Source organism: Theropithecus gelada, chromosome 11, assembly GCF_003255815.1.
Source record: "Theropithecus gelada isolate Dixy chromosome 11, Tgel_1.0, whole genome shotgun sequence".
NCBI classification, from domain to species: Eukaryota; Metazoa; Chordata; class Mammalia; order Primates; family Cercopithecidae; genus Theropithecus; species Theropithecus gelada.
The window spans coordinates 98583898-98598317 of record NC_037679.1 but is presented as its reverse complement, the minus strand read 5'-3'; the positions used below and the strand labels follow the sequence as shown (position 1 = coordinate 98598317).

Here is a 14420-nt window from a genome sequence, read left to right as displayed (position 1 = left end):
GCCCTGCCTTGGTCCTTGCCTTCAGAGAGCCTGTGGTCCTGTCTCCCCAAAGGAAACACAACCAATTTGCAAGAGAAAAAAAAAAATGCATGTGCTTCTGAATCTCTTCACACCATCCCACAAAGTAGCTACATGGTAAGTCCGTGCTTCCTCAATGTCCCCAATTGGTGTGACCTCTTCTTATGAATAGATTCACTGGTTTAGGCAGCTCTGTTCATTTCTCTGGAAGAGAAAGTGGAGTATGGGTAGAGGGGACAGCTGAGCCTGAGCTCTTCTCCAAGTCAAGAAAGGATGGGGGCAAGAACCCAGGAGTCTTGCCCAACTGCCTTGAGTGCAAAGGGACAGCCCAAGGCCATCTGGTCAGCCTAGTCTCTTGTCACATAAACACAGACAGATCCCTCTTGTCCTTAATAGTCTCCAGGGAAAGCTCCTTCCTACCACCCTTTCTGCCCTATTGTAATGCCTCAGAAGTCAAGGCATTCTTTAACTGAATCTTATCCCCACTACTGAAGCATCAGCCCGTTTCCCCTGTTCTGTTCAGTGGAGGTTAAGAATGGCTGTTCATGAGAGATTAAAGAATATTTTAGTTCACCCTTAGTGTTTCGGGAGAATGTCCTAAATTAGGAAATCCTACAGATGCTGCCACATACTGATAAAGCGTCATTTCTAACACTGGTGGACAAGCAAAGAATATTCGTAAGCAGCGCCTCATTCATTCCTCATTACTTTCCCCAATTTCTAAATAGCAAACGCTAAGGAAGAAACTGAGGTGCAGAGGGGTTACGTGAAGGGTTCAAGGTCACATAACTGGTACCTCACAGGAAAGCTGCCAGTAAGGACCCAGACCCAGTTGTCCCAGCCATTAGCCTGTGGCTCCCAGACATCCCAGAGCTGGAGGAATGGGGAGGGCACAACTGCTGCATGATGTGTTTGTCCCTTTTGCACTTACTATTGTCTCTGCTCCTCTTTCATATGACATTTCTACAACTTAAAACATGAGTTGACTCATTGGACCCAAAATATAAGCACTTCTAGGGTCTCCATGCCTAACTGCTCCTCAAATATAGATGCTAACTCCTGTCACTGTTTCTCGTAACTCCTCTTCCATCAGGACCATCTACTTTATATTTACATATATATGCACAAACATATATATATACACACACACATACAAGGTCTTTCTCTGTTGGCCAGGTCAGAGTGCGGTGGTGCAATCATAACTCACTGCAGCCTTAAACTGCTAGACTCAAGCTATCCTCCTGCCTCAACCTCCCAAGTAGCTGGGACTACACCTACACTTTAATTTCCAAAAACATCTACTTTACCCTAAAAAACAGAATATCCACTATGCCTTATTCTTACAGAATATACTCCTCACTTCTATGCCTACTACGATTCTACCACTGGAAACAAGTCTTCTCTGCCAAGAAAGCAGCTTTTCAAAACCGCAGCCAAGTACACGTCCTCCAGAAAGCCTTCCTTGGTCTTTCCCTGCCCTGAATCTACTCCTTTTACTCAGTGTGGTATCTAGTAGGGCAGCAGTCTCCATCTATGACTCTAACAGTAAGTTTGGAGTTCTACATCATCACTCTTGCCCCACCACACTGGGCATGCAGCAAATGTCCCCAGAGCAACAACAAAAACAAAGTTAGCACAATCCCGTCACCCAAGGGACCAGAAAGTGGGAGCAGATACCAACTCTGGTGCCAGGAATCCAACAGGGCATAGTGAGAATCTAAAGCCACAGGGGACAGTGATATAATTCACCTTTACATAGCTTTACACAATGCCAGAGATTTTGTCCGTCGGTGGTTTGCCTGGAGTTATAAGCAAAGGGTTTGTATGTGAATTTCCCATTGCCTTCATCCGACTCAAGAGATGCAGGGACCCAGTGGGATCTGGGACTCCCTCGCTCCACAGCCTGACCCCTACGTGTGCCGAACGAACACTAGGTGGCAGTAGCCACAGGAGACCCAAACTTGGCAGGGACCCCCAAGTTCTAGGCCTCCAGGTAGGGGGAGTCAACTTGTCCTCCTGGAACAGGCCAGAGTCATCAGCCGGTCCCCACCGCCTGTCCTGCTGGGAAGTGGAAGGGAAAGGTGGGTGAAAATAAACCGTCGCCCTCCCCCACCCACGTTTGCCACAATGCCCAAGGCTCTTTTTCCACAAGAAATAATGCAGAAAGGGCTTCGAAAAGCACGCGTTCATGCAAACTATTTGGGGGGCGGCCCGGAGGGCGGCGGGCAGGGAGGGCACGCACCGCAGCGGCCAGGCTCGCGCCACGCGACGCGCACGCCTCTCCCCGCACAGGCCGCGGCATAGCTGGCCAGGGCGCCGCACAGGCACTCGCGACCGTCGGAGCAGGAGCACACGTCGTAGCGGCAGTTCCGCAGGTAGGGCAGCGGGCTGACGGCACGATGGCAGGCCTCGAACGTGGGGGACGTCAGGACCGCGCATGCCTCCTCGGAGAACCTGGCTGTGGGGCGAGAGAAGCGAGCCCGGGTTGTGGCGTGGAGGTGGGGGGTGCCACGCCTTCCCGGCCAACACTCCCCGGGAAATAGCCCAACGCTGCTAATAGAGGGCTGCAAGGTCACGCAGAGAAACCTACAAATGCCACCCCCACCTCCCAGTCCATTTATCTTACAATCATCTAACGCTGAGTTTGTGAGCTGCTGCTGCTGCAGTAGACTGGGGAAAGTTGAACAACTGGGAAAGTTGAACGACTGGGAAAGTTGAACGACTGGGAAAGTTGAACGACTGGGAAAGTTGAACGACGGGAGACTACGGATTTTTTTTTTTTTTTTAAAGAGACACGTCTTGCTCTGCCGCCCAGGGTGGAATGCAGAAATGCGATCTTGGCTCACTGCGGCCTTGACTTCCTGGGTTCATGCAACCGTCCCACGTAGCTCCCAAGTAGCTGTGATTACAGGCGCACCCCACCACGCCCGGCAAATTTATTTTTTTAATTATTTTTAATAGAAATAGGGGCTTCCGACGTTGCCCAGACAGGTCTCAAACTCCTAACCTCAAGCGATCCTCCCCGCCTCGGTAGACTTTTTTTTCTTTCCTAGGGGTTGGCCCGTGGAGGGCGCCCAACAAAAAGGGACTTTGAAGAGCAAATGGCCCAGTTCAGAGGATCAAGAGCTGAGGTAAAAACAAAGCCCACCCCTTTCCTCGCCCCCCGCAGTGGGAGCACTGCCTCCGGAACGCACTGCACTGATTTGGGGACCTCGAGGCTCTGCGAGTTCCCTGTCTTGCCCCCGGGTTCACATACTCATGCGCGGATTGAGGGCGCAGGGATCGCTGTGCTGCTTCTGCAGGTCCTGGCAGTCCCCGTGCAGCTTCCAGGCGTTCCCGAAGTCCTCCACGCGGGGCTCCGCCAGCCCAGAGGGGGTAAGGAAGTCGTCGCCCTGGTTGCCATTGTAATTCCCACACAGGCCGCAGGTCTTCCCGGCGTAGACAGGGGACAGCTGCGGGAGAGACCAGGCCACTCTGGAGCCGCTGCCGCCAAAGCAGCGGCAGAGTTGTCTCGCTAATGAGATTGTTTTAATAAAAAAGTTCCCCCGGTGAACAATAAATACGAATTTAATACAAGGCAGCTAAGCCCTAGGCTGCAAAAGGGGGGGAAAATTTACCAGCTCCATCCCTGTTCCCAAATCATCACAGCCCTGTACTGCCAACAAGCGGTTTTAGAATTCATCAGATCATCTACGGATGGAGAAGGGAGGCCCAGAGAGAGAAAGTGACTTGCCTAAGGTCAGGGAGGTAGTGGCGGAGGTAGTGGCGGAGCTAGGGTTAAGTAGGCAGGTTGAACCAAGCCCGAAGCACTCTGCCCTCCGTGCCATCCACACCAGTGGACCTGACCCACCCCACCAAGAGTCACGTGCAAACTCAAGGCCCCTCTATATAGGAAGACTTCGCATTGGTCACTCCGTGTCGGCCAGCAGGCTGCCAGGTGTGGTCCAAGCTCTCCAGGAGCTCACAGTTAACACCACCTCCTCCCAACCTGCTGCCCTATCACTCAGGCCCTGGGCATCGCTGAAGAGAAAGGGCCAGGAGCAAAAGGACTCTGGGGGTGATGATGGGTAGAAGTAGGGGTCTGCAAGGGCTCTGAGGCAGCCTGCCAGGGTGACAGCGGCAAAGCAGCGGCAGAGTTCAACCTCCAGGCCATCAGTATGTGGTTTATTGTCCATTCTCAGAACTGAACAAAGTTCTGAGCCCAAAGTGCACATTCAGGGACAACCAGGAGAGTGGAACCTGCCCTTCCCCCACACAGCTGGGAGCATCTGCTGGCTTCTAGGGGGAGGACCCCGATTTGAAGGTGGAGCGGGGGCTGGGACCCAGGAGTCCTGACTCCCTCTCCGCATGTCATTACCAAAGTGGGACGACCTCCCTGTGTTCTGAGTCCCTCAGGGACTAGGCTCAGCTCTTAGAGCCCCTTTTCAGCTTCCAGCTCCAACCTAACAAGATGCAGGGTTAATAATCCAGTAGTAGGTCCCAGGCCCGTAGAAATCGAACCCAAGTAAACAGTGTTAAGGGGACAGAGTAATGTTTCTTTGTTTGCTTGACAAATACCAAATGTTGTCATGTTAGGCCTTCTCCCACCTCCTTAAAATGTAAATCTCCCCCAACCCTGGCACATCCTGCCCCTTTCTCTGCTTTATTTCCCCAGCATGTCACTTTTCGATCTATAATATGATTTACTTGTTTGCTTTGTTTATTGTCTGTCTCTCTCCATTAGAACTTAAGCTAAATGAGGTAAGGATTTTTGTCTGTTTTGTCTCACTGCTGTAATCTCAGCATCTAGAATGGTGCCTGTCTTAGCCCTTCCAGGCCGCTATAACAAACCACCACAGACTGGGTGGCTTATAGACAACTGATACTGATTGCCCACAATTCTAGAATCTGGGAAGTCCAAGAGGAAGGCATCAGCAGATTTAGTGTCTGGTGAGGACCCTGCTTTCTGGTTCATAGATGGCACCTTCTAGCTGTGTCCTCACATGGTGGAAGGGGCTAGCTAGCTCTCTAACGTCTTTTAAAAGGGCATAAATCTCATTCTTCATCACCTCCCAAAGGCCCCACCTCCTATCACCATCACGTTGGGGGTTAGGATTTCAATATATAAATTTGGAGAGGACACAGACATTCAGCCCACAGCAGTGCCAGCAGATACTCATAAGTGTTTGTTGAATGAATGAATCATTGAACAAATCAATGAATAAGTAAATGAATAACTAGGTTCTCCTCCTGAGGGGCTGGGATGCAATGCCCAGAGTCAGGGCTCCCTGGGCAAGGCATCATAACTGGTGGTGCACCTCCACTCCCCCTTCCCACCTCTCAGCATCTTTTCTCTCCTTTCTCAGATTTTGACACTCCCCAAAGGCATTTTCATTCACCCCCACCAGGCGAGCCATCACTCCAATGCCCCACTCTAAAATCACATCTTCTCCCATCTCCTTGGCTTGTCTCGGAGGTCAGCTTGGCCAGGGTTAGGAGAGTGGGTGCGACACTTAGAGACACTTGCTATTTGAAATAAACCTCTGCTCAGTGACAGTTCTGACTAAATGAAGCCTGTGAAAGGGTCTTTTCCACACCACTGTGCCTAAGGCAGATCTGGGCCCTGCAAGGCAACTAGCAGGCCAGGGAAACAGCACACAGACGGCGTGATTTCTGCTGGCGGAGCCTTGCTGCCTGGACCACCAGCCCCACAGGGACAAAGCGTGCACACCACACCCAGGGGAAGGAGACCAGAGGGCCCCTAGTAGCACCTCCTCTTGCACCACCTGTGCCCCAGCTGGCCTCTCTCCAGCTCTCGCCTCCACACTGCAGTCCCCAAAAGCCCTGGGGTCAGCAGTCTGAGGCTCCCCACCTCCTGCCCCATCTCAAACACCCCCTTTCCTGCTTCATAATAAAACCCACAAGACAGTCCCTTTCCATGAGCCCCAGGAACCTGTGTAAAGAAAAAGGAAAAAAATACACAGAAAGATGGTTATATAGGCCATGGGGTCATCTGACCTTGTCCTGAATCTTGGCAAAGGAAACCTCTTCTTGTTAGCTAGAGCTGACACAAACCCACCCCCAAAGATAACCCTACGTCACCTCCCACAGAAAGAAGTTGGCCTCTCTTCTCAGGGGAGAGACAAAGACCAAAGAAACCTGCAGGAAGGGCAACTGCCCAGGATGAGAAGTTACGGCCCTGCTGATCGAGGGAAGAAAGTGCATGGGTGGAGAGCACCGTCTCTGTGAGGTGGGAGGATGCTGAGAAAATGGACTGGTTGGCCAGGCACAGTGGCTCACACTTGTGATCCCAGCACTTTGGGAGGCTGAGGAAGGTGGATCATTTGAGGTCAGGAGTTCACGACCAGCCTGGCCAACATGGTGAAACCCCATCTCTACTAAAAATACGAAAATTACCTAGGTGTGGTGGTGAGCGCCTGTAATCTCAGCTACTCGGGAGGCTGAGGCAGGAGAATTGCTTGAGCCTGGGAGGCAGAGGTTGTGGTGAGCCAAAATCCTGCCACTGCCCTCCAGCCTGGGCAACAGAGTAAGACCCTCTCTCAAAAAACAAAACAAAAAAAAAAAAAAGTGGACTGGCTAACGTGAAGCACCCCCTTGAAGACCGGGGTGCAGGAGGCAAGATTGGTCAGGACCCAGGAGACCCCAGTTCTCGTCCTCAACCTGTAACTGAACGACCGTGAGGCCCAAGGCAAGTTACTCCTGCTTCAGAAACAATGCCTCTGTATTTCCTACTGGAAATGGGAGGTTGACAAGAGGATCTCTTTCAGACCTTCCTGCTTTATGGTCTGTGGTTGCAGATTTATTTTCATGAAAGAAAAAAAAAAAAAAGTAGTTTGAAATTCCCTCAGGAGCTCTAAGACAGAGAAAGAATATGGCCACACAAGAATGAAGGATGCCAGGATCACCTGGGCGATACCCCCCACCCTGCCCCGCCGCCCAGGATTATAGCAAGGACCCTGCGGAGCACAGGATACCAGGAGGCAGGACGAGCCTCTCCAGGGCATAATCTAGCACAGTCGTTCTCAAAGTGTGGTCTTGAGACCCACAGGGGTCCCTGAGACCTTTTCAAGGGGTCTGTGAGACCAAAACTACTTTCATAATACTATGAAGACATTACTTGCCTTTTCCCTCCCTCCTCATTCTCTTACAAGTATACAGTGGAATTTTCCAGAGGCCACGTAACATGCAATATTGCAAAAGATTAAATGCAGAAGTAGATATGAGAACCCAGCTGTCTCCTATTAAGCCAGTCATTAAAGAAATTTGCAGAAATGTACAACAGTGGTATTATTCTTGTTGCTTATTTTTGTTCTGGCAAACAGTTATTTTTCCCCAAAACAGTGATGTTTATATTAATGTGTAGTGGATTTATTATTATAATTTTTGAATGAGTTAATAAATACGTATTTTAAATGTCTCTAATTTAATTTCTAATCTGGTAAATATCAATAAACAAAATCCTCCTACAAGATCTTGGGGTCCTCAATAATTTTTAAGAGTGTAAAGGCATTCAAGACCAAAAAGTGAGTACCACTTTTTGTTCTGATGGGAAAGGCACGAGGCACAGAACTAATTCTCGCTCTGCCACGACAGGGTGGTGGGGGGTCAGAGTGGGAAGTCTGATCAGAGGAGTCTATCCTAGCCCTGGAAGTTCTGGAGCACTGGACCCTCCCTCAACTTCCTGTGCCCTGGTTGCCTCATTTATAAAATGGCAGTAATAGTATTTGCACTGCCCACCTGCCAGGGTCATTTCCAGAGAAACAGTGCAGACGAAGGCCCAGTGACAAGTATGGACTGCTATCCGGTGTGATTCTAGGAGCACCGAGAACAAGAGGAAGTGGCCCACACATGCAGAGTCCCAGGGGAAGAATCTGGTGGCTTCCTGAGCAACCTTTCCCGGGCAGACGGGCTGGCTTTCTCTTAGCTGAGAGTGCCAATCTGGCTCTTCCCTTACTGCCCGCAGTGGGCACCCGGGGAGACACGCCTGCTCCCGGGCTTGTTTCAGCCGGGAGATTGGACAGCAAACCTGCCCCTCCCCAGCCCCACAAGAGCTCACCCTAGTCTAGAAGCCCTTGGGATAGCAGAGCCCAGCAGGGAGAATCCCTGGGGCCAAGAAGGGGCATCCAGCAAACACACACAAGCCTCATAAACAAGAGAGGCCTGTTCCTCGCTCTGGGGGTGTAGGCCATGAGGAGAAAGGAATTCTTCTCCCACCACACAAAGCCATTCTGCCCAGAGCACAAGGGGTACTTTGTAAGGGTCTGGCTGCAGGGAGCCAGTGCCCCGTGAAAGGACCTACCTTCACCAGCAGTCTCCCGCGGCCGTCCCAGTCCATCTGCAGGTCCTCCCCGTAGCTGAGGCGCACGGAGGCCGTCACTGAATGCTGGATGCGGAGGTCACCTGGAAGCCAGCAGGACAGGATTCAGGCAGAGGTGGGGAGAGGACAGGATGGTGGCAGGCAGATGTATTTGGGGGGAAATGGGGTGTCTCAAAAGGACGGTACCAATGAACAGCAATGACTCAGGGGTGGCTGGGGTGGCCATGAGGTTTAAGGGGGTGTCAGGAGGAAGGGTGATCACGGTAGACACAGGATAAACAGGGTCCCCCAGGAAGAAGCCTCTGCACCCTGGCTATGACCTGCCATTCCCTCTACTGCCACAGGAGGGAGGCAGAGGCTCCTGCATCCTCGGCTGTAGGCGGGTGCCCTGGAGCAGAGGCGATCTCTCTAGCACTGACACCAGGACACCTGAATGTGCCTGGGACACTCTGCCACCGCACACCACCTCATGTCTGAGCGATGCTGTGTACAACACTGAATATAGTAATTGTTGCTTCTGTGGGAAGGTGGCGACATATAGGAGCATACCCCTTGCCCTGGGGGAACAAACACAGCTCATAAGGAGACACACAGCATTAACACCCATGGACATGCTGGGTACCCACTAGCCCAAGTTCATCCGCTGTGTGCAATGCAGGATAATGGGCAACAAAGTGGCCAGCAGTCGCGGAGAAGGAGGAAGAGTCTGGGAGCCACTTTGAGTGTGAAGTTTGGGAGCTTTACTATGCAAAAGCAGGTTTGCTTTGACAGACACGGTGTAACCTGGGTGAAGACACTGGACAGGTAGGTTTTTTGCTACCTCCAAGACAGGCCAGAGGGTCACCTGGCCTTGCCCCAAGTGGCATCCTCTGGTGTGACATCACCAGTCACTCCCGATCTCTCAGCGTCAACCTCTGCCCCTGTCCCACCCCAGAGCAAACCAGAACCACCTGCCCAAGACTCAACTCGCCCCTTTGGTTCAAGCCAAATAATCCTCAGTTCCCTTTTCCCATCTACACTCTGTCGCAGGCCTAGAGCAACCTCTTCATCTATAGGTTTCCTTCTCTAGTCTTCCTCCTCCAGGAAGCCTTCCTTTCTTGCAGGGATGCATGCCAAGCAACCCCGCCCTGCCCTCCAAAGATAACTCTCCATCACATTCCCATGAAAGCAGCATGCAGGTCCTTAAGAACAGTGGCCAGGGTTGAGGAGGAGGGTGCTAAGGGATGGGCTGTGCCAGTCCCAGGCCTGATGGAGCAGGACGAAGCACACCTTTCAGGAGGGGGAGCTGGACGTCCTGGCCATCCATGGCAACTCCTCCCCCATGCTTCAGCTTCACAAGGCTGTTGTGCAGGCCAGGCAGCCGGACGGTGACGGAGCGGGTGCACACAGCATCAGGGTCGTCAGCACACTACCGAGAAGGAACAAGGGTGACTTTGCTGCACCCTCTGCCTGTCCAGCACCCCAGTCCAGGACCCTCTTAATCACAGAAAGGCCCCAACCCCAGAGAGCCTCTGGCCTTCTCACAGCCTACAACTCCCTTCTCCCAGAATACTCCATGTAAATGGGGCCCCCTAGAGTTGTGCAGCAAGAAGGCGCTAAGTGCATCGTTACTCGCACCTTTTCCCAGCCTGGCCCAGTCTTTCATAAACCACCACGGGCCTCTGCTTCACAGTGTTCCTCGGACCTACTGTTCCAAAGAGAATCAGGGACTTTTATCCCCAGGGGAAGCCCTGTGCACTCTATTCGTCCTCATCTTGGCCTCCATCCCTAGAGAAAGGAACCCACGGCACGTACCATAGAGTTCAGAGCAGAAGACAGGCCCTCTTTGCCCCCACCCCAGCCACCCCCAGCTCCAAACATCAGAGGATTAGTTACGGGGGCAAAAGGCTAGACCCAAGGAGGATGCTTCCCCTGAGTGGGGAGCTGAGCCAGCCCTGAGACGGCATTACTGTCAGGGCAGGATGCCTTCCCCCAGCATCTAGGGAGAGAGGGGATGGGCTGGGTTTCTGGATGAAGGACGGGCTAACTGAAGTCTGGAAGAGACCTCCCTCGTGCACAGAAAGCAGTGGTCCACGCCTTCCAGGGGCTGCCCACTCAGCCCAGCAGCTATGCAGCACCTCGGGCTGCCACCCGACCAGCCGCCGGGCTGGCAAAACTCACCTGGACGGTCTCAATAACAATGGAGAAGGAGTGGTCCTGGCAATCCCGGGCCAGCAGGTACTGGCAGATCCCACTGAAGGTGAAGTATCTGTTGTCAAAGCTCTTGAAATGGGATTGACCCGTGACAAGGCACTCCCCTGGAGAGACACGGAGGAAGGGAGAAGAATAGGAGGTGAGGGAAAGTCCCCTGGGGTGGCCAAGGTGGAATGCATATGCAAGCAGGGCACCCTCTCCCCAAAACTGCACGGACGTCCTTTGCCCACTCCAGTCTAGTAACGAGCTCTAAGATAATTTGGTTCCTGCTCCTAAAACCGTAAGATGTCAGAGCTGGGTCATTCAGATCGAGGTCTCATTTTACAGACCGGGCAACTAAGGAAGGTGACAGAGCCACCCTCAAGTCAGTGATGGAACCAGGCAGGAACCCATGGCTCCTGCTTCCAGGCTCCCTGCGGCCTTCCCTCCTTCGCATCTCACTGTCCTGTGTCCCCTGCTTGTCACTGGCATCAGTGCCACACCAGCCTCAGACTGGTGCCAGCGGAGTGCCTGGCCAAGGAGAGGCTGCCCAATAGCACAGGGTTCTGTGAACCTGAGTGTGGAGGGGCTCTGGGACACAGTGCCACCCTTGGAGAGTCCCTGGGGCCAAGGGGCAGAGGCGGCAGCCCAGAGGCAGGATGAGGTGGGAGGGTGAGGTGGGAGGGTGAGGCGGGAGTCTTAGAGCTCAGCAGTGAAAATGGGGACTCCATCCTCCTCAGCAGCCAAGGGGCGACTCTAAGGCTATTGCTTTCTGTGTCCTCAGAGGGGCAAGCCCACACTGCCACTCCATCCAGGGCCAATGGGGAACCAGGAGGCCATCTGCCCATGATCTCACCACCGCCCAGCCAGTGCTGACCTCGGCAGGGCCAGCTTCCCGCAGGCTGACACATCTGTGGGTGGGGACTAGGACTCCCCTTCATCACCCTGCAACTCAAAGCCCTCAACTTGTCCCCACCCTAATTCCCACACCACCTCCCCTGCACCCCAGCCTAGGCCCCATGCTTCTGGCTCACTGCACCTCCAACCTGAGATCACACATCCTCCTGGAAGGTGTCCTGGCATGGGGAGGCCTCTGCCGATGTCTCCAGTGATTCTCCCTCAACCTGCCTGGCTTGAGGCAATCCCATCCTTCAGGGCCAAACATGGACCCATTAAAGCTGAAAGGGCATCTGGATCCCTTCCCAACCTCCCTATATATTTCCTCCACCTGCTCTCATCTTTGCTACCTACTCTGCAGAAAAAGAAATATAGAGAGAGACTGTTGCCATTTGGTAAGGAGGACGACTTTCCCCACCCAGCCACTCTACGGTGCGTGCGTGAGCCCCTTTCTCTAAGGATCGAAGCAAAGATGAGGACGTATAGAGTGCACTGGGCTTCCCCTGAGACCCTCCAAACAGCGGACGCTTGGCTGTCTACAGCGCCACCTCAGCCTCCACCTGAAGTTCCCCCTTCAGCGAACAGGTGCTAGACCAGTGCCGGAGACAAATTAAGAGGGTCCTACAGACCATCCCATGTGGGCCCAGCTCCAGGGGCTGATGCTAGGCCCTGTCACACTGCCAAGGGGGCCCCAAAAGACACAGATTCTAGCTTGTCAAGGACAAGCTCCACAGGCCAGCACTGTCTGGCCCTTCTTGCTCACATGTGCCCTGACAGGCCCAGCCAGAGGCCAGGCTAGACTGTGCAGACTTGGACCCAGGAGTGGGCCTGCCTTTGGGGTGTGTGTGAAGGCAGGATTAAGCATAAGGTGCCCCAGGGATGTACGCGTCCCTCTGCCTGGTCCCCAGGGCAGCGGATCCCTTCCAGGACAGCATGGGTCAGGAGGGCACATGTAGCTCAGAGGAAATTAGGAGAAAGTGGAGAGGCCTCAGATCACTCCAGTCAGCATGACCCACCTTCTCCACTGCCTCCTCGAGAAGTGTGAGAGTGAGGGGTGACTGTTTGTGGAGGACAGAGCAGAACAGGCCACAAGATAGGGGCCAGGATCATCCCAGCCCATTCTGGATGTGCTGGAATTTCAAGTTCAGTGAGGTCTCAGGAAAGCCTTTCTGAACTGACCTTTTTTCAGAAATTATTCTACAAACACAGTAATATGGTCATTTGTGTCAAATGTCTTCACTCCGGTGCAGTAAAAATGGGTGGGAATTCTTCCCCCAGGCTTCTCTGTTTTCTCAAGTGCACTCTTATCTAAACAAGAAAGTGGACTTCTGTCTTCTTTAACAATACCCAGGAAAAGAAGGGTCAATGAGAAATGTGCAAATATTTGAAAGGAAAACTTTCAGGGCCAGCATCTAATCCTCTCATGATTTCCTTCTCTGACCTTCACTGACTTGTGTTCTCAAGTTTCTCACAAATCAGAAGTCTAAATATTATTATTTAGCTTATCTCCTCGGTACAACTGAGGAACACAGCCACAAACACAGGAAAATGGGTGGGTGAGCTGCCAGGTAGCAGTTGGCCACGGGAGCTAGAACGTCAGCCAGAACCATGGGCCATGTGAACACGCTCACCCATCCTCTGCCCAGGATGGGACACTAGGATATTCCCCATTAGTCAGCAACAGGCAGTCCCCGTCGAACAGCGGGCCCACCACTAGATGGAGATGGGCACTAGAAGTTTGGTGAATGAATGAAAGGCAGGTGATTCCTAACATAGCACTAAAAAAAAAAGAACATCCCATCCAGGCTGGGCGTCGTGGCTCATGCCTATAATCCCAGCACTTTGGGAGGCCGAGGTGGGAGGAGCACCCAAAGTCAGGAGTTCGAGACCAGCCTGGCCAACAGGGTGAAATCCCATCTCTACTAAAAATACAAAAAATTAGCCAGGTGTGGTGGCAGATGCCTGTAATCCCAGCTACTCTAGAGCCTAAGGCAGGAGAATTGCTTGAATCCAGGAAGCAGAGATTAGCAGTGAGCTGAGATCACGCCACTGCACTCCAGCGTGGGCTACTGAGTGAAACTCTCTAAGAAAAAAAAAAAAAAAAAAACCACATCCAGAAGTTAAAGCAGATCCACCTCTATGTGAATAAAGATCCTCCCTCATGAAAAACGAAACGGAATCTGATGGAAGCACATTACCTCTTCTAAACAAACCCTCTGGTGTGCAGCAGTGAGCCCTGGATGTGGCTGCTCTGCTCGGGCCATTGGTTTCCCTGGCCCCACAACCCTCTACCTCCCAAAGCCTTCCCTGCAGAAAATGACAACCCACAGGCCTTTAGCAAAGCAACTCAGACTTCTGCCAGACGCAAATTGTCACCAAAGCCTGCAACATCATCTCTACCAAATGTGCAAGATGCATTTTTTTTTTTTTTCCTGAGACAGAGTCTCACCCTGTCGCCCAGGATGGAGTGCAGTGGCGCCATCTCGGCTCACTGAAGCCTGTCTCGGGGGCTCTCGTGATTCTCCTGCCTCCACTTCCTGAGCAGCTGAGATTCCAGGCATGTGCCACCATGCCCGGCTCATTTCTGTGGGTTTTTTGGTTTTTAGTATAGACAGGGTTTCACCATTGGCCAGGTTGGTCTCAAACTCCTGACCTCAAATGATCCACCTGCCTTGGCCTCCCAAAGTGCTGGGATTACAGGCATGAGCTGCTGCACCTGGCCCAAGATGCACTTTTTTTCTTTTTCGTGTGTGTGTGTGTGTGTGTGTGTGAGAGACAGGATCACTGCTGGAGTGCAGTGATGCCATCACAGCTCACTGCAGCCTCGGTCTCCCAGGCTCAAGCGATCCTTCCATCTCAGCCTCTCAAGCCTCTGGGACTACAGGCACACACCACTATGCCTAGCTAATGTTTGTATTTTTTGTAGCCATGGGGTTTCAACATGTTGCCCAGGCTCGTCTTCAACTCGTGGGCTCAAGCGATCTGCCCACTCAGCCTCCCAAAGGCCTGGGATTAC

The 14420-nt window shown here is 52.6% G+C and overlaps 1 protein-coding gene across 2 annotated transcripts in view; it reads right to left on the bottom strand.

Annotated features, from left to right (window-relative positions):
- VWF (von Willebrand factor) overlaps positions 1 to 14420 on the bottom strand; it is a 172054-nt gene that overhangs the window by 107556 nt on the left and 50078 nt on the right. For both annotated transcript variants that reach the window (XM_025401752.1, XM_025401750.1), the window contains exons 11-15: positions 10496 to 10632; positions 9605 to 9743; positions 8318 to 8418; positions 3275 to 3470; positions 2261 to 2476 (exon numbers count right to left, since the gene is read on the bottom strand). In XM_025401752.1, the coding sequence (XP_025257537.1) occupies positions 2261 to 2476; positions 3275 to 3470; positions 8318 to 8418; positions 9605 to 9743; positions 10496 to 10632 (789 nt within the window). The remainder of the gene's footprint in view (positions 1 to 2260; positions 2477 to 3274; positions 3471 to 8317; positions 8419 to 9604; positions 9744 to 10495; positions 10633 to 14420) is intronic.